The sequence below is a fragment of the Drosophila montana genome, unplaced genomic scaffold (assembly GCF_035044405.1).
Source record: "Drosophila montana isolate Dmon_TW-CO22-7 unplaced genomic scaffold, ASM3504440v1 contig_3847_1, whole genome shotgun sequence".
Classification (NCBI taxonomy): domain Eukaryota; kingdom Metazoa; phylum Arthropoda; class Insecta; order Diptera; family Drosophilidae; genus Drosophila; species Drosophila montana.
In genome coordinates, this window is record NW_026998719.1 from 133222 (window position 1) to 148520 (window position 15299).

At 43.9% G+C, this 15299-nt stretch overlaps 4 protein-coding genes across 15 annotated transcripts in view; all 4 read right to left on the reverse strand.

Annotated features, from left to right (window-relative positions):
• Nucleotides 1-3716, reverse strand: part of LOC135438178 (titin-like) — a 123630-nt gene extending 119914 nt beyond the window's left edge. For 3 of the 12 annotated variants that reach the window (XM_064696383.1, XM_064696382.1, XM_064696380.1), the window contains exons 1-5: nucleotides 3493-3714; nucleotides 2726-2921; nucleotides 2539-2652; nucleotides 2308-2473; nucleotides 438-1178 (exon numbers count right to left, since the gene is read on the reverse strand). In XM_064696383.1, coding sequence (XP_064552453.1) covers nucleotides 438-1178; nucleotides 2308-2473; nucleotides 2539-2652; nucleotides 2726-2921; nucleotides 3493-3659 — 1384 coding nt within the window. In that variant the 5' untranslated portion in view covers nucleotides 3660-3714. Of the gene's footprint in view, nucleotides 1-437; nucleotides 1179-2307; nucleotides 2474-2538; nucleotides 2653-2725; nucleotides 2922-3492 lie in introns of all 12 variants that reach the window. The other 9 variants (XM_064696392.1, XM_064696394.1, XM_064696393.1 and 6 more) reach the window with 7 other exon arrangements.
• Nucleotides 3717-9954: 6238 nt separating this feature from the next.
• On the reverse strand, nucleotides 9955-11849 carry LOC135438194 (serine hydrolase-like protein). Its single transcript, XM_064696418.1, has 2 exons — nucleotides 11073-11849; nucleotides 9955-11000 (listed from the first exon to the last, which is right to left on the reverse strand). Exons 1-2 carry the CDS (start codon nucleotides 11094-11096, stop codon nucleotides 9993-9995), a joined length of 1032 nt encoding a protein of 343 aa, XP_064552488.1. The 5' UTR covers nucleotides 11097-11849; the 3' UTR covers nucleotides 9955-9992.
• Nucleotides 11850-11887: 38 nt separating this feature from the next.
• Nucleotides 11888-13480, reverse strand: LOC135438195 (serine hydrolase-like protein). Its single transcript, XM_064696419.1, has 2 exons — nucleotides 13041-13480; nucleotides 11888-12939 (listed from the first exon to the last, which is right to left on the reverse strand). Exons 1-2 carry the CDS (start codon nucleotides 13062-13064, stop codon nucleotides 11941-11943), a joined length of 1023 nt encoding a protein of 340 aa, XP_064552489.1. The 5' UTR covers nucleotides 13065-13480; the 3' UTR covers nucleotides 11888-11940.
• A 129-nt stretch (nucleotides 13481-13609) lies between these two features.
• LOC135438197 (probable serine hydrolase) lies at nucleotides 13610-15074 on the reverse strand. Its single transcript, XM_064696420.1, has 2 exons — nucleotides 14754-15074; nucleotides 13610-14682 (listed from the first exon to the last, which is right to left on the reverse strand). The coding sequence occupies exons 1-2, from the start codon at nucleotides 14766-14768 to the stop codon at nucleotides 13765-13767; spliced, it is 933 nt and encodes a 310-aa protein (XP_064552490.1). The 5' UTR covers nucleotides 14769-15074; the 3' UTR covers nucleotides 13610-13764.
• Between the last annotated feature and the right edge of the window lie 225 nt (nucleotides 15075-15299).

Genomic DNA, 15299 nt, shown 5'->3' on the forward strand with positions numbered 1-15299 from the left:
CAATCAATTTAAAAAAAATTAAATAAATTAAAATTTTGTATGAAATTAAGCTGTAGGAATCACAACTTGTGGAGGACTTGTAATATTGAAGGAGTGTATAATTTATTGTTGGATCAGTTTCAGCAGCCAGGCAAACTTGTCTCTCAGTTTAATCATATGAATTGGCAAATATCGTACAAAGCACTAAAAAGCTATATATCTACAGAGGCATTCAAGCTACAGCGTGCTGATAAAACCCCCACTTTCCTGTTAGGTTGTAAATAATTGTCCGATCAGTTGCTATTCGGCCAGTATAAGTACATGTATTTAAGCTGCCTGTTTGAATATCAGTAGCAGACACTTATTTCCAACCAGACTTTCACTTGAGATCTATGGCCATTAAATAGTTACGTCTGGGGAGTCAGCTTCATGGATCTGTCAGTTGGCTCAAGACTTACCCAGCAGCTGTTGGCTGGTCTTTAGCTGCGATAGCATTGCTTCGGCCTGTTGCCAGTCCAATTCGCTGGGCTCCGCATCGGCTGCTTGGTTGGCTATCAGCAGCTGCTCCTCGAACTGTTCGAGCAGGCGATGGAAGCGCAGCGCCGTCATGAGCACCTTGCGCCGGCGTTCCAGGCGCTCGGCAAACGAGCGGCACACGAACTGCATAAAGTCGCGCTGGGAGAGCAGATCCTGGCATGTGGCAATGGGGCGCTCCTTGGCGAACTGTTCGATCTTGTAGAGCAGCTCCGCATAGCAGCCGTAGGTGTCGCGGCATTCCAGCTCTAGTTGATCGTGTGCCGTTCGCAGGGTTTCGGAGGCGCGCACATCGCTGCCAACGCTGCGCTGACGGCTGAGCAGCTGCTCGGCCTGGTTGAGAATCCAGTTGGTGACAAAGGCCACGCCCTCGGCCAGAGTGCAGAGCTCGCGTGCCTCACGCAGCGCGCGCAACAGCTCCAGCCAAGCGGTGCGTATTGCCGTCTGCTTCTTCTCGATCTCATTGAGGCGCAGCTCGATGCGGGCACGTTCGCACCCAAGATCGGGCGGCAGCAGCGGCTTAGCTGGGCACAGGGCGTTGGCTGTTGTTGTTGTTGTTGTTGCCGTCGTTGTTGTTGCTGTTGCCGGTGTGGCAACAGGTGCGGCATGCGGCGTTGTCGTTTGCGTCTCGTAAACCTCGTTAAAGCGCGCCAAGATCGCATTACCTGCACGTTGCGCAGCAAAAGAGAAATGAGGAAAAGGGTTTAATTTCAATTCAAAGCTGTTTATTAGCCCTGCGTTTGCTTAGTTAACACAACATTTCGACTGCGTTTCTATTTGCCTATGCCTTATGTAAAAAGTGAAAAGCTGCGCTCAATCTTGTGCCAGTTTCGTTGCGCATCAACGCAGATATAAAGAAAAAGTTATATATATATAGCTGGCTAAGTGAAGGGTCACGATGTAAATAGAGTCACCCACACGCGCCACAGACAAACATACAACAACATGCGCTTCAAGTGTGCGGTTTTTGTGGTATTCTCAATTTGTCGAAAAGACACTTAAAAGACACAGCACAACAAAGCTCACAGAGCTCATAAACGCTTCATTTTAGGGTTCAGCCAGGTGTGAAATAGAGCGCATCAGAAATGTCTGATCTTCAGTTAAGAGAACTAAAATGGGCTTATTTTATGATAATTTTTCGTTTTTTACATATTTTTGTAGATATTACAAAAGTGAGAGACAAAATGCGCTTAAAATTAACGAAAACAATAGAAAAATATTCAACACAATTTATCTGGATTTTCGGAGTTGTCAGATTTTAAAGAGGGTACAAAAATCTTCAGCAATGGGAACTAAGGAATGATTAAATTAAATAATTTTATAAGAATTATAATCATGGCATTTCTGAAGTTTACAGTTCCCCTACTCTTTCAGATTTAAAAGAAAGGTTTTTTTCATCTTAAGCAATGCATTTAACATAAAATATTTTACATCAAAGTACATCCATAAAAAACCAGCTGAGCTTTCGATATCGCACACTTTTTCAAGATCACATAACTAATTTCAATGTTATTCAGTGTAATAAAAAGTCAACCCACAACGCAAAAAACGAGTTAGCCAAACATTTTTCATTTCTAATTGAAACACGCACAAGGCTCATGTTTTTTTTTCTGGTCGTACTCGTTGTTGTTGTTTTGGTGGATTACTTGTCACATTTGCTGTCTGGCAACTCGTTTCGATTGTCGTCGGCGGCGTAGGGCATTGAAATTATGTAAATTGCTTCGCGCACCACGCACCACGCAAAACGAAAGACTCAGGCAACGAACTTGCAGCAGCTTAAAACTATCCGCTTACCCATTTCAATCGCCGTCTCAATGCTGCGCTGCACGTGTGTATGCAACCTGGCGCACTTCTTCAGCTCGACATCCGCTTCCGCTGGCCGCAGCGACTTGAGCAGCGTCAGCAGCTGCTCCATGCCGCCCAAGGTTTGCGCGTGGGTTTTACTGAACTCGTCAATGGACTGCAATTCAAAAAAAAAAGGGTATTGCTTAGTTGTCATTGAAATGAAATTGTTCTGGCGCTTACCTTGCGCTGCTGCAGCCACAGATCATAATTGAATTGCAGCGTGCCGCCCAGCTCCTCGGGCAGATTGTGTGGCTCTATGAACTTGGCCAGGCGCGCCTTCGACAACACCAAGGGCTAGAGGGATGGGGACACAGACACGGATTAGCTGCTGCCGGCTGCATTTACATGTGCAGTTGACATGGCTTACCTCGCCTTTGGTCTGGGACTTGGCACATGGCTCCACGTGCTTCTCCCAGAAGCCCTCCGCTCTGACTAGATACACATCGACGCTGATGTCGCCGCCAAAGAGCGCATAAATTTGCCGCACGTGCTGCCTGGATATGCGCGAGCTGCTCTCCTGGGCGTTGACAATGATGCTCACCCCATTTTGCAATATCGACGCGCTGCGGCAAGACGGGCGAGAAAGAGGTTAGAAACGCTTCATTAGGCGGCCCATACAAATCTCGTTTAGCTGCTGATTAGCCACTTGAGTGGAGGACTGGAATTGTGTCTGGGCCAGTTGATTGATCGCATAAATATGCTTGGCCGTAAATTATTTTATTTCTTCTTTTTATTGTGGCTCATAAGCCAAACAAGAATATTGCGTGCCTAAAACTATTAGAGAAAGAAATGACAAGAGCCCATAAGTCTTGAGCTTAGATGCAAATTAAGATATAGTAGGGTGATCTATCTATGACATTTCCACAGCTCAAACCCTTCCATCGCTCAACTCAGCCTGCGGCACGATTTCAAAAGCTGTCTTTAAAAACTAAAAAGTTCATATAATAGAATTAGCATATCAGAGCGACGTTTCTTGCGGCCTAGCCCAGCGTCATGTCTAATGAAAAGAATCAAATATAAAGCCTAAATCATCTGCGGGTTATTTGCATATTTCGCTTATGCTAATTAGCTCGATTAGCGGCCTGTTTCTAGTTCTTCCTAACAGCTTTTTTCCACCTGCTCTCCGAGACTCACCTGAGCGAACGCTTGAGATAGTCGAGCGTCAGTTGCAGGCAGCGGCGATTCCACAATTGTTGATCATTGAATGCATTCACAATGAATATGATTCGCTTGTCCCGATCGTAGCCGCCGGACAGATAGGCGCTGCGCATCTGCAGCGCGTTCAAGACGTCCTCCTCCATGAGTTAACCGTAAAGAACTCTTTTTTAATTGTCAGGGCTTTCAACTTTGAGAAGCGTCATTTCTATTAACGGACCGGGTTCCAAATAATAATAATAAAATTAAAAAAAATAAAACAGTTAAGTTAAAAGTGTTTGTAAGGGGCAAAAACTTGTACATATGACTATTTGTTTTTTCCATTGGGGCGGCCTTTTGTTGTTGTTGAAAATTAATACAAGTCACAGTTAGTGCTGTTGTTTTGTTGCAGCAACTGTTGCTGCCGCTGCTGCACAATGCATTTCCAATGCCGCTGCGGAACACGTTTGACAAGTCGCAGACTGAAGACCGAAGTCTGAAAGACTGGAACTGCACAATACACACACATGATTTTCACTATTTTCATGTTAGTTTAAGAGCTTGGCTGCCTGGCTGCCAGTTTTGCCTGCTAGCTATTTTTCTTTTCCTTTTTTTTTTTGCTGCTAATGGAAAATACCAATTTTGTGCATAGTTTGCTTATACCCTGTACTTTTTAAAATCGCTGAAGCAGCATATAGCAGAGAAATGAAACTTTGAATTTAAAGAGAAGGCCTTGCTTAAGTTTAAGTTTATTTGATTCACTTGACAAATAATTCTGCTTAATCTTTTGCATAAAATCTATGTACAGGGTATTTTCAGTGCGAGCACTCTCATCTAACGTAATGGCATTTGTTTTTTTTTGGCTTTTCGAAAATTACTTGACACAAATTGAAGTCAACGGGGAGGCTGCCAAACTTTTTCTATGCCAGGCCAACGGCAGCTGCAGTTTTGGCTTAATTTGTTGCTCACTGCGCTGACTGATAAGAGGCGTGGCAGCACTTACACACACACACACACACACATATACACACACTAACACACGTACACACGCTGCATATCTTTCACTTGCGCAGAAATCCTGTTTCTGCTGGCAAGTTTGTTGTCTATCTTACAGTTATGCGTAAAGTAAGTCTAAAACTTGCTCCGTTTTATGGCCAAGAATTTTCAATGTGGCCGCAGCAATTTGCACCACTTGGCAACCTGTTGCCAGTAATAATAATTGTCAAGACTTTTGAGCCGCTGACTAGCGGTTATGGCCCGCTGCCTCTTCCGCATCGAATTACAATTAACGGCAGCAGCAACAACAACAACTAAAATTGCAGCAGCAGCAGCAGCAACAACTTCGACATAAACTTCCAACATGAATTTCGAGTTTCAAATGTCAGATTCAAATTGAATAATTTGCAGTGGCAAAAAGTAGCAACGCGGCAAAAATTCGTATACAAAAAAAAAAACTTCAAAAATAAATAAGTAATTTAGAGAGCGCGGTAGACAGCCGCGGGGCATTAAATGGCCCGCTTTTGTTTGGGGCACACCTCAGCAGGCGGCTGTAGGCCTTGCGGCACGTTAAAAATGCTACTAAAGTAGACAAAGAACAACAACAACAACAACAATTAAATAAACTTAAATGAAAAACAAACGAGAAACCGTTTTGTGGTAAACTTTCTTGAGAACTCTTCTTTTTATGATTTGGCGATAAGATCTATGCGGACCAAGCCAAACCGAGCGACGTCTGCGTTAAATTAATTGAAAAGTTCAGCTGGCAGCTGCGAAACCCAAAGCCCAAAACTCAAAATCCATTAGCATTACGACCAAAAAAAAAATGTGTTTTAACAGCTGACAAATGTTTTCTGAGCTCTTGACTTCTTTACAATTTAGCTGTAATTAATTATTTTTTGGACTTTTGATGCGGCACTTAAATTGTAATTTGGCATTAAATCTCGTTTAAGTTCTTTTTTTGTGGCACAGTTCAAGTTATTGACTTTCAAAATTGCACTTGTTCGGCAGTGCCGAGAAACCCGCACCCGTACCCGTACCCGTATCCGTATCCGTGCCCGTGATCTCTCGGCAGCCAATCGTTGCCGTGCGTCGGCCAACAGTTCGCGCGCTCAACTGAAGTTCGTTTTGTATCTTGTATCTTGTAGGTTGCTTGGCGCCTGCGCTGCGCACTTTGCAACCTGGTTTGAGTTGCGAGCTGCTGCTGCCCCAACGTTGCGTGTCGGCTCAGCTGTTTTTTCTCCAGCTGCATATCAATTGGTATTCGTTGTTTGCTGCTGACTGTTGGCTCAAATATAATCAGCCACGTTTTGCCCTTTTTTTTTGTTGTTTTTTATTCATGCTCATAAAACCTGTTCACATGTGAGTTGCAGTTGTGGTTTCTTTTCTGTCTGCTAAATTAATACAAAACATGCGTTTTGTCTGCTGCAGTTGATATCGGAGTGTGTGTTGATGGGTACATTAACTTTTAAGCCCGACTGGGGGAACAGGTGCATGAAGCGAAGAGCTTGGCTTAGAACAAACGATTTATATTAAATTTAATTAAAATATTATTATTGTGCGCAATCAAAAGAGCATTTGGATCAATTAACTACATAAAAATATAAATAATAATAATAATCATAATAACAATCATAATATTTATTAGTAATTAAAATAAAGACTAAGTAGCCTTGTACCCAATGGCATTTATCTAATCATATTTGATAAATGCCAATTTTGGGTAGGTCTCAAATTTAGCCCGCATATTGCATATGAAAATATTTACTTGCAATATTTTCAGTACAAGGGGCAGTTGTTAATAATAAAAAAGTATTATATTTGCTTTATAAAACCTTTGAAAATCTAAAACGAAACCTAGTTCGAACCTAAAACTAGCTAAAACAGGTAGCTGATTCTAACCATCAAAAGGTAGCTTTCAATCTGTCATAGTTTTCCACAAAGTATTCTGCCGTAAAGTCCACAAAAGAATATGTAATGAATAATCTGTAGCCTACTGCATAGTTAGCGTATTCAACAGTCGTTATTTATACGTTTAACTCTTGTTGTTTTATTCATGCTGCCGCAAACGTGGGAACTTTTAATTGTGTGTGCGTATTGGATTCGAGGAATTCATGTCTTGCTGCCGTCTCTATAAAGCACTTGAAATGCAAAAGGATATTTGGTATGCTCGGACAGTGCAAATATCAAAGATTTATTGGACGTGCGAAGGCAGTGAAAACCAGTTGTAGGCTTCACTTGTTCTGAAGGCCAAAAACAATGTTGTCCCGCCTTCAAATGAGAAAAGACGGACAATAGCGGAAAACGAGCGCTTGCTAAGGTCCTGCTGTGCGACCCTTATAAACATGTCAATCACAAGTAAATTGTAGCAGACTTAATGGCCAGCCGGAATGTGGGTCGATGGATGGCGAGAAAATGCAAATGGCTGCTGTGTCAGCAGCAAGGACGAGACTATGACGCAGTCAAAGCTGTGTCCTAAGCCCATGCCCGCTGCTCGTTACCCTGGCCCGCTGCTTAGCAACAATTTATTGGCAATCTTCTAGCATAGGCGCGTTTTTTCGCCTCTTTTATTCATTTCCTTATTTTTTTTCGTGAGGAGGGGGGGGGGGTGGTTAGATGGATGTTAAAGCGCGTGATGGGTTGAATGGGCACGTAGCTGATAAAGGGCATTCAAGGATCTCGTGTATGGTTTGTAGCTGGCTGCATTCTCAATTGCAGTGCCGAGTGCGGCCATAAAAGCTGACCGCAAAATGGCGTCGAAAGCACTTCCGGCCAAGTAAAAAACAAAAACCTACCATGCAACACAGAGAACGTACGTGAAATGTTTTCGGCTTGTTTTCCGTATTTTCGTTTTTTTTTTTTTTTAATAACAGACCCCATACACTGCTGAATACATAAGCCCTGCACACCGACTACTCCCTCCACTTGCTCGATGCGTTAGCGGCTATTAGAAAATTGCGAAAATTGCGCGCACGTTTCAAGCGACGTCAACGTCGACGCCGACGTCGACTGCGACGCCACGCATTGCATGCGTTGTGGCAATTGAGTGCAGTTTCAGATTTATTGCAGCGTCGAGCGCTGCACATCTAGAATTTTAAGCAGCTTTGGTCTTAGTTTCAGTTTATTAAACGGCCAGCTGAAGCTGATGTTCTCAATGTGATGGCCTCAGCCATGCATAATTCATTTGGCCTAAGGGTTTTTCATTTCACTGCCAGGCATCGGTGCGTGTGTAAGTGTGTGCATGTATTCCAATAATCTTTAGTGTCCGCTATTCTCCCAGGTTGAAAAGTCTTAATATCTTTAAAGCTGAATACGTTCTCGGAAAACCTCTCTTCGTAGGCGATTCTGAGGTCCTGAGGTCCAAAGTTAACCCAACTCCCTTTGAAATCATAAACTTGGCTGGCTTTAAAGCGAAATCTTTTCTTACCTCTCATTAGTCGGTTGGCCAAGTGTGCCTCAAATTTCATTTTCCCCTTCGTAAACTTAATTTGGCACACACGCGCCTAAAAGAATGCCACGTGAATTTGGGCGGAATGGAGACGAAAACGTTTTCCATCATAAAAGCTATCAAGTTTGCTTGCCTAGGCCCTAATTTAAAAATCTAGGCATATGCCATATGCCATATGCCAGGAGTTTATGGCTTCAGCCTCACCCACACGAGGACGTCCTGCGGCGTTGTGGCAGCTATATATGTGTGTGTGTGTGTGTGTGTGTGTACACGTGTTTGCGTGTATGGTAAATTGTAAAATCGATAGTGTTTAAATGTTGTTGTTTAATCAGCGTACAAAAATATGCAAGAAATTTAGCTGTTGCGTTAATTGATTGAATTTTACGCGCAATTACGTGGCACTACAGAAAACTTTAAGCATAAATATTAATATTGGCAATCAAAATGTATGACAAGAAAATTATGCGTCGGAAAAGCAAATATATATTTGAAATTCAAACAATTGAGGCAATGCGGCAGCAGCTGTTTCACAACAGTCGTGCGCCACACACGCACATCGGATGTTCCAAGGACAGCAGATATAAAACTTTGTGGCTGCACGACTTATAGATACCCTTTAACCGGTAGCTAGATATGCCTATTAGGCTATAGGCCTAGTGTTCCTATTAATTACATTCATTTTTTAATACTTACATTATATTCTTTTATATGTTGAGTAGGGTTCTGCATCCCGCAAATGGGAATTGGAAACTGTTACATATAAATAAGAGTACTTATGTTTTAAATGATAAATAATTTTTTTTCACCTGAATATACCCTTTTATTTGCGTTTTATGAAGGGCATTGAAACAGCGGGAAACTGCTTAAATTAAATTAAGTATGCGCCTCTGTTGCTTCCCCTCGTTACTAGGCGGCACCTAAAAGAAATTTGTGCGGCTGCCAGGAATTAATTTTTGCAACCGCCACCCGAATGTAGGCAACGCCCTTTGTTGTCACGCCAACAATGAAAATGATTTAAAAAAGCCCAAAAAGTACGCTACGATATTTACAACTTCAACAGGCTGAAAATTAAGTTTTTTTTTACGCTTTTTTCTTGTTTCATATGTCCGATATCGGAGATATATACTATTTCTTCTCGTACGGATCCCGACTATCGATTGACACCAAAAAATCGGAATTCTAAGAAATGGCCCAATTTGAGAAAAACTACTATGTTTTTTGCAAAAATTGCGATGTTGGCTGAAAATGGCTGTGACCACGAGTCGAACGAGACCAATCTTTCCAAGATCGGGGCTTATTTGGCCGAGAAACGCGTTTGAAGATTTTTCGATTTTGGAAAAAAAAAACAGGCAGACGAACAAAAATCAAAAATTTCATTGCATACCCAAACGGAGCGGTGGAGCAGCTGGTGCAGCGAGCAGCAGTACCAGTCGGAATCTGCTTTGGGAACGCGCCGCAGGGAGTCCGGGAGTCTTCCTGACGCACCACAACAGCTACAAATGCAAGTATCACAGGAGGGAATGAAATGATTTTCAAATGCTCTTCAGCCAACAATTGATTACTTTTCGTTTCACTTAAGTGACTATGCTTGTACATATTTATCGATGTGCATGTAAGTTTATGCGGTTAATTTGTTCAATAGATATGCTGCCAGCCAGCCAAATTGCCATTCTGACAATTTGATATTTCATATCTGTGGTCTTAAGTTATAAGCCGGCTGTCAAACATTCCCTGAGTGTTGCTTAACTTTGCCAGCATGGCCAAGTCAAAGCGATGCCGTTCTATGTGCTACGGCTAATTGTTCTAAAGCGCTCAACTGTCTTAAGCAGCTTACACTTGCCTCGAACTGTTGCAGCAAGGACACGCAGCACACACACGTGCAAAACCAAACATATTTTAGATTTCCTTTCAACTCAGAAACAACATTGACACACCAAGACATCTTTAACAGGTATTTTATGTTATAATGTTGTTTCTTTCCCTTTTTCACTTCATTTTCCAACTGAATTATCCTCACTTTGCGCTGTTTTCAATTGAGCTTTTCCCTGGTGTCCTGTTACAGCTTGTTCTGTCTCTTCTGATTCCTGGCAAAGAAGCTCTCCTGCGCCAAGCGATGCTCCTGTGTGCTTAGGGACGCGTCTTCGCCAGCCAACGACCAGCTGGCCACTGAAGGCGGTCGATAGTGCCTCAGAAAGGGAACTATGTACTGGGCACACAGCTCGGGGCTGACTAGATGCACGTGATGAGCTCCGCGCACTTCGTGGTATTCAAAGTGGGGGTTTTGCCTCTTTAAAATTGAGATGGCCTCCGCGGACTCAGAATTTAAAAAGGGAGACTCGGTTCCCCTAATAATGAGGTAAGGTATATCCTTAATGCGACGCGCCATTTCAGCTGCCAAGCCCGGATTCAACGGATAGAGAGTGTAAAACTTAGTTCGGCCATCCCTGGTAAAGTAAAACTTATTTGGATATAGCTCCGACTTCTCCACGCTGCGATGCAGCAAATGCTGAGCGAACTCTGCTGGCACCGAGTTGTTGGTGCCCTTGCTAAGGACGCTGCGCAGCTGATTCAGCGTATAGGATGGTGGCTCGTGCATTGAAACCTCTTCAGCGCGCTCCTCTTCTACCAGATGCTTGTCCATAAAGTATCCCATCATCGACAGGCCTTCAGCAGAGTCAAGTGGGGGTAGAAGAATGTCCAATGAGATGACCAGATCCACCTTATGCGGCAGCAGCGAGGTGTAAATGAAGCTGAGCACACCGCCAAGGGAGTGACCCATCAACGAGACCTTCGGCCACTTGTATTCGTTCATGACCCTGGCTATGGCCAGGACCCAATCGTCTGCGCTGTAGTGCATGCCCGGTGGCAGACGTGCGGAGCAACCATGTCCAACCAGATCAATGCACAACACGCCCAGGTAGTCGGGCAGCAAGGGTATCAGCCTATCAAAGGTGCCCATATTGTCCAGCCAGCCGTGAATGGCCAGAATGGGGCGTTCCGATCGATTGCCATACCAGCGGCCCGCCAGGTGACCCCAGGGCGCCGAGATGCGCACATCCTCGTACTGTCAGATGCCAAAATTTACATAAATTAGCTAATTGGCCTTAAGCTTTATTTCAACGCTTTTTTTACTCACGTCGCTCAAGGACAAAGTTCCCATGATGGTTCAATAGATACTAACTCAATAGATACTGACCGTTTATTTCCGAACCGTCAAAGGTTCTTCCGTATTATCTATATTATTATTATTAGCGATAAGCACTGGATTTTAATTACTTAGTGTCAGGTGTTTATTAAAGTCAATAAAATTGCTGCATTCAGCTAAAAGTGCTGACCGACAACTGAACCCAAATCTATCCTAAAGTAGCCCACGAAATTTTATCGTAAAGCTTTTTTTAGCTTTTTGTGAATGAAAATTGAATTGATCTGATTACCAGGAGTTCCAATTGCTTTGATTAATTGAGCTTTTGCCAAGTAAACAAGGCTATCAGCTCAAGAGAAGAAGTTCCCTCGCATTCGTTCGCACAAAAATAACATTTATCAGATTAAAACATAACCTTAAAAACTATGTTTAATATCTGTTCCACTTGCACAATTTCTTAAACTGAATCTCAGCAAACTTTCCATCTTCACGTTTTTCATTTTAATTAAACAAAATTAATTTGTTGTAGATGTAAGCTCAAGGCTCCGCTCAACGAGTGGCCCAGTTTGGAGAATTTCATTTTTGTCTTAGAGCGAAAGCTTTATAAATTAAATAAATTCCAAAGGCTGGTAATTTACTGTTACTTTCAATGGAAAAAGCACGCGCGAGTTGCGTAGGGCATGAATCGCTTATCAGGCATTAATCTCACCAAAAGCTTAGCCGAAAAACAGCTTTACGTTCAAATTGGGGTCTGATTAGATAATTTCAAATTACGCTATACATTCCAATCAGTTGCATTTACATTCTAATTAATATTATCACATTGTTCAGGTTTATTGCATATTCTTTTTCCCTTCCCCCCTTATAGCGTACTAAGACGCTTTGTATAGAAGTTCTCCTGTGCCAGGTGATGTTTCCGAGTGCCCAGCTTTTGCTCCTCGCCAGCTAGCGACCAACTGGATACTTGAGGAGGTCGATGGTGCCTCAGGAAGGGAACTATGTGCTGAGCACACAGTTCGGGGCTGACTAGATGCACATGATGGGTGCCGGGCACTTCGTGGTATTCAAAGTGCGGGTTTTGGTTTCTTAAAATATTTAGAAGCTCGTCGTCGTTGGAGTTTATGTAGGAGGACTCTGTTCCTTTTATGACGAGGTAGGGGTTTTTCTTGATGCGTCGTGCCATTTCAGCGGCGAGGCTGGAATTGATCAGCAATACATTGTGGCACTTGGTGCGGCCATCCCTTGAAACGTAATACTTCTCCGGATACATCTGGGACCTGGCCACGCTGCGGGACAGTAAATGCTGTGCAAGTTCTGGCGGCACCGAGTTGTTGCTGCCCTCGCTGAGGGCACTGCGCAGCTGGGCCAGCGTGTAGGAAGGCGGCTCACGCATTAAAGCCTCTTCAATGCGCTCAGCCTCCACCAGGCACTGATCCAAACAGTAAGCCAAGTAATCCAAAAGTTCAGGTGACTCAAAAGGGGTTAGAAGTATGTCCAACGAGATGACCAGGTCAACAGTGTGTGGTGCGAGTGCAGTGTAAATGTAGCACAAGACGCCGCCCAGCGAGTGGCCCATCAACGAGACCTTTGGCCACTTGTACTCCTTCATGACACGTGTTATGATGAGGAAGAACTCGGCCGTGCTGTAGTGCATGCCCGGTGGCAGTCGTGCGGAGCATCCATGCCCAGGCAGATCAATGCACAACACGCCCAGGTAGTCGGGCAGCAAGGGTATCAGCCTATCAAAGGTGCCCAGATTGTCCAGCCAGCCGTGAATGGCCAGAATGGGGCGTTCCGATCGATTGCCATACCAGCGACCCGCAATGTGACCCCAGGGCGACCAGATGCGCACATCCTTGTACTGTCATATGTTAAAGTGGAAATAGTTTCATGTTAAACAGTGTATAAACAATGGCATTTGCTCTTCAAGCCGTCAACAAGTTTTTAATTATGTTCTCTCACGTCGCTCAGCGACAAAGTTCCCATGTGGCTCTCTGAACTTTGCTCGTGTGTTTATAAATGTTTGACAGCTTATTCCTGACTTCCAAAGGTTCTTCGGTGTAATCTTGTTATAGATTATGTTAGCGTCGAACGAATAGCAATTAATTTATTACTTAATATGCAATTTTTTCTAAACAATTTCACAGCGTAAACATACGACTGACTCAGTCTTTGAGCCCCAACTGTCTACCGGCTACTGAGGCTAAAGAGCTTTGCGTGCTCGATTAAGCAGACGAAAGCTTTCGCCTAAGCTCTGCGGGCGATCGCAAGGCAAGATTGGCTTGTTATCGTGGGAAAAAGCTTTAAGTTATAAGCAATTAATATCAGCAGATAATGATCATTATCAGACATTGCCTCCACGAGCGCCTTATTGAATCAGAGTGGAAAACGTTGACTCTGAAGAATTTTTACAAAGCTGTCAAAGCCCAGACCTAGCACATGTCTGTGTAATCGAGCAAAGGTCACAAATTCAGACCAAAAAGTTGTTGGCAAGCTAAATGTATGATACCCAAGATAGTAAAAGTCGCAAATAGTATGTAAAAGCCTAATCATAGCACGTTCTTATGTTGTACTCATTCTTCTTATCTCTTTCAGCATATTGTAAATAAGGAAAATAAAAACTATTTTTAGTGCCACGTGCACGTGTGTTTAGAGATACGCTACGAATCCCTTCGCTTTTAACACCTCATAGTTTGCTAATATTTAGTTGCCCTGGATGCTCCCATCTGGAGGCTGGTCGATGCCTGTTTATGAAGGGCACAATCCATCCAGCCAGCTGTTTCGGGTCGCTAATCAGCACATGATGAGCTCCCTGCGCCAAATGATACTCGAATTCGGGATTCTGTTTGCGTAAAGTCTGCAGAGCTGGTATGAAACCTTCGTTAATGAAGTTGGAGTCGCTCGCCTTAATGACCATGTATGGAATGTTATGTATGCGCTGATTCAATTCCCTCACGAGGCCAACGCCAATTGGAAAGAGCGTGTGGTGCGCCAGCCGCAAGTCCCGAGATATATAAAACTTATCCGGTTGATCTGACGACGGTCTAGTGCAACGTTCCACCAGCGGCTGTGCGTGCTCCTTGCTTACCGTGGGAGCTGGTCCCCAGCGTACCCCTTTCAGTTGCTCTGCGGTATACAGCTTGGGTGCTGGCACCGGCTGCAGCATGCGCTCCACGCTGTTGGCCAAGTACTTGATGTAAAAGCTGCTGGTCTTATAGGGTATGGTGAGCAGATCAATGGCAATCAGCATATCAACATGATCTCGGCCATAGAAGGAGGCGTACAGATTGCAGGCGACGGCGCCAAACGAGTGACCCATCAGCGAAACGCGCCTCCACTTGAAATGCTGCACCAGCCGGCGAATAATGCTCGTCCATTCAATGACAGAGTACTGCATGCCAGCCGGATAGTGAGAGGAGCGTCCATGGCCAGACAGTTCGACGCAAAGCACGCCCAGATGGTCGGGCAGCAATGGTATAAGACGTGCAAAGCTGCCCATATTGTCCATCCAGCCGTGAATGGCGAGCAGCGGACGCACCTGACGATTACCGTACCAGCGGCAGGCAACTCGGCCCCACGGCACGCCGATGTCAAAGTCAATAAACTGCCGAGAGGTTTTGGGAATGCGCTCCGATTAGCACGTGACTCTCGAATCGAATTTTCCGCATCACTTACCCCAACGCCGCTCATCGTGGTCGCTGCCCCTTTCGGTCTGTTTGGATGCTTCACGGCAACTGAACGACTCACGTACTTTTCAGCGCATTCAGCCGATCCGTTGAGCCCTTCCGTCTACGGACCAAAACTTTTCGACTGGACTTGTTATCTATGCGCCCGAACTAGTGAGATTTGATTCAGCATAAGTGTGTAACTATTTGCTTGCGCATAAACTATGTCTGCCACTAATTCCCTACAGAAGGGGAGGCGGTGGTATTATATACTTATAAGCACGAATTACAAACTTTAGAAATAAATCTAAAAATGAAGTCTAACATTTCTGCTGGGGCTGTGCACTTTTTCGATTCCTTTAGTGCACTGTTATCGATAAAGTATATCGATATTAAAACTGTTTCCACATAATTGTGCCTATAGGCTGAGCCTTGGATGTAAACTATTTTTCATTTCTTGAAACATCCGAATTTCGAACTCTAGAAATAATTCCGAACTCGATTTTTCTTGGTTATTCGCTTCTTCAATTGCTAAGTGCACTGTTATCGATTACAG

What these genes read in the sequence shown, in the direction of transcription:
- LOC135438195 (XM_064696419.1), bottom strand. Translation starts at nt 13,064, where the DNA reads ATGGGAACTTTGTCGCTGAGCGAC. An exon ending in GAACTTTGTCGCTGAGCGAC is followed by an intron (nt 12,940 to 13,040) that starts GTGAGAGAACAT and finishes AACATATGACAG; the next exon opens with TACAAGGATGTGCGCATCTG.
- LOC135438194 (XM_064696418.1), bottom strand. Translation starts at nt 11,096, where the DNA reads ATGGGAACTTTGTCCTTGAGCGAC. An exon ending in GAACTTTGTCCTTGAGCGAC is followed by an intron (nt 11,001 to 11,072) that starts GTGAGTAAAAAA and finishes GGCATCTGACAG; the next exon opens with TACGAGGATGTGCGCATCTC.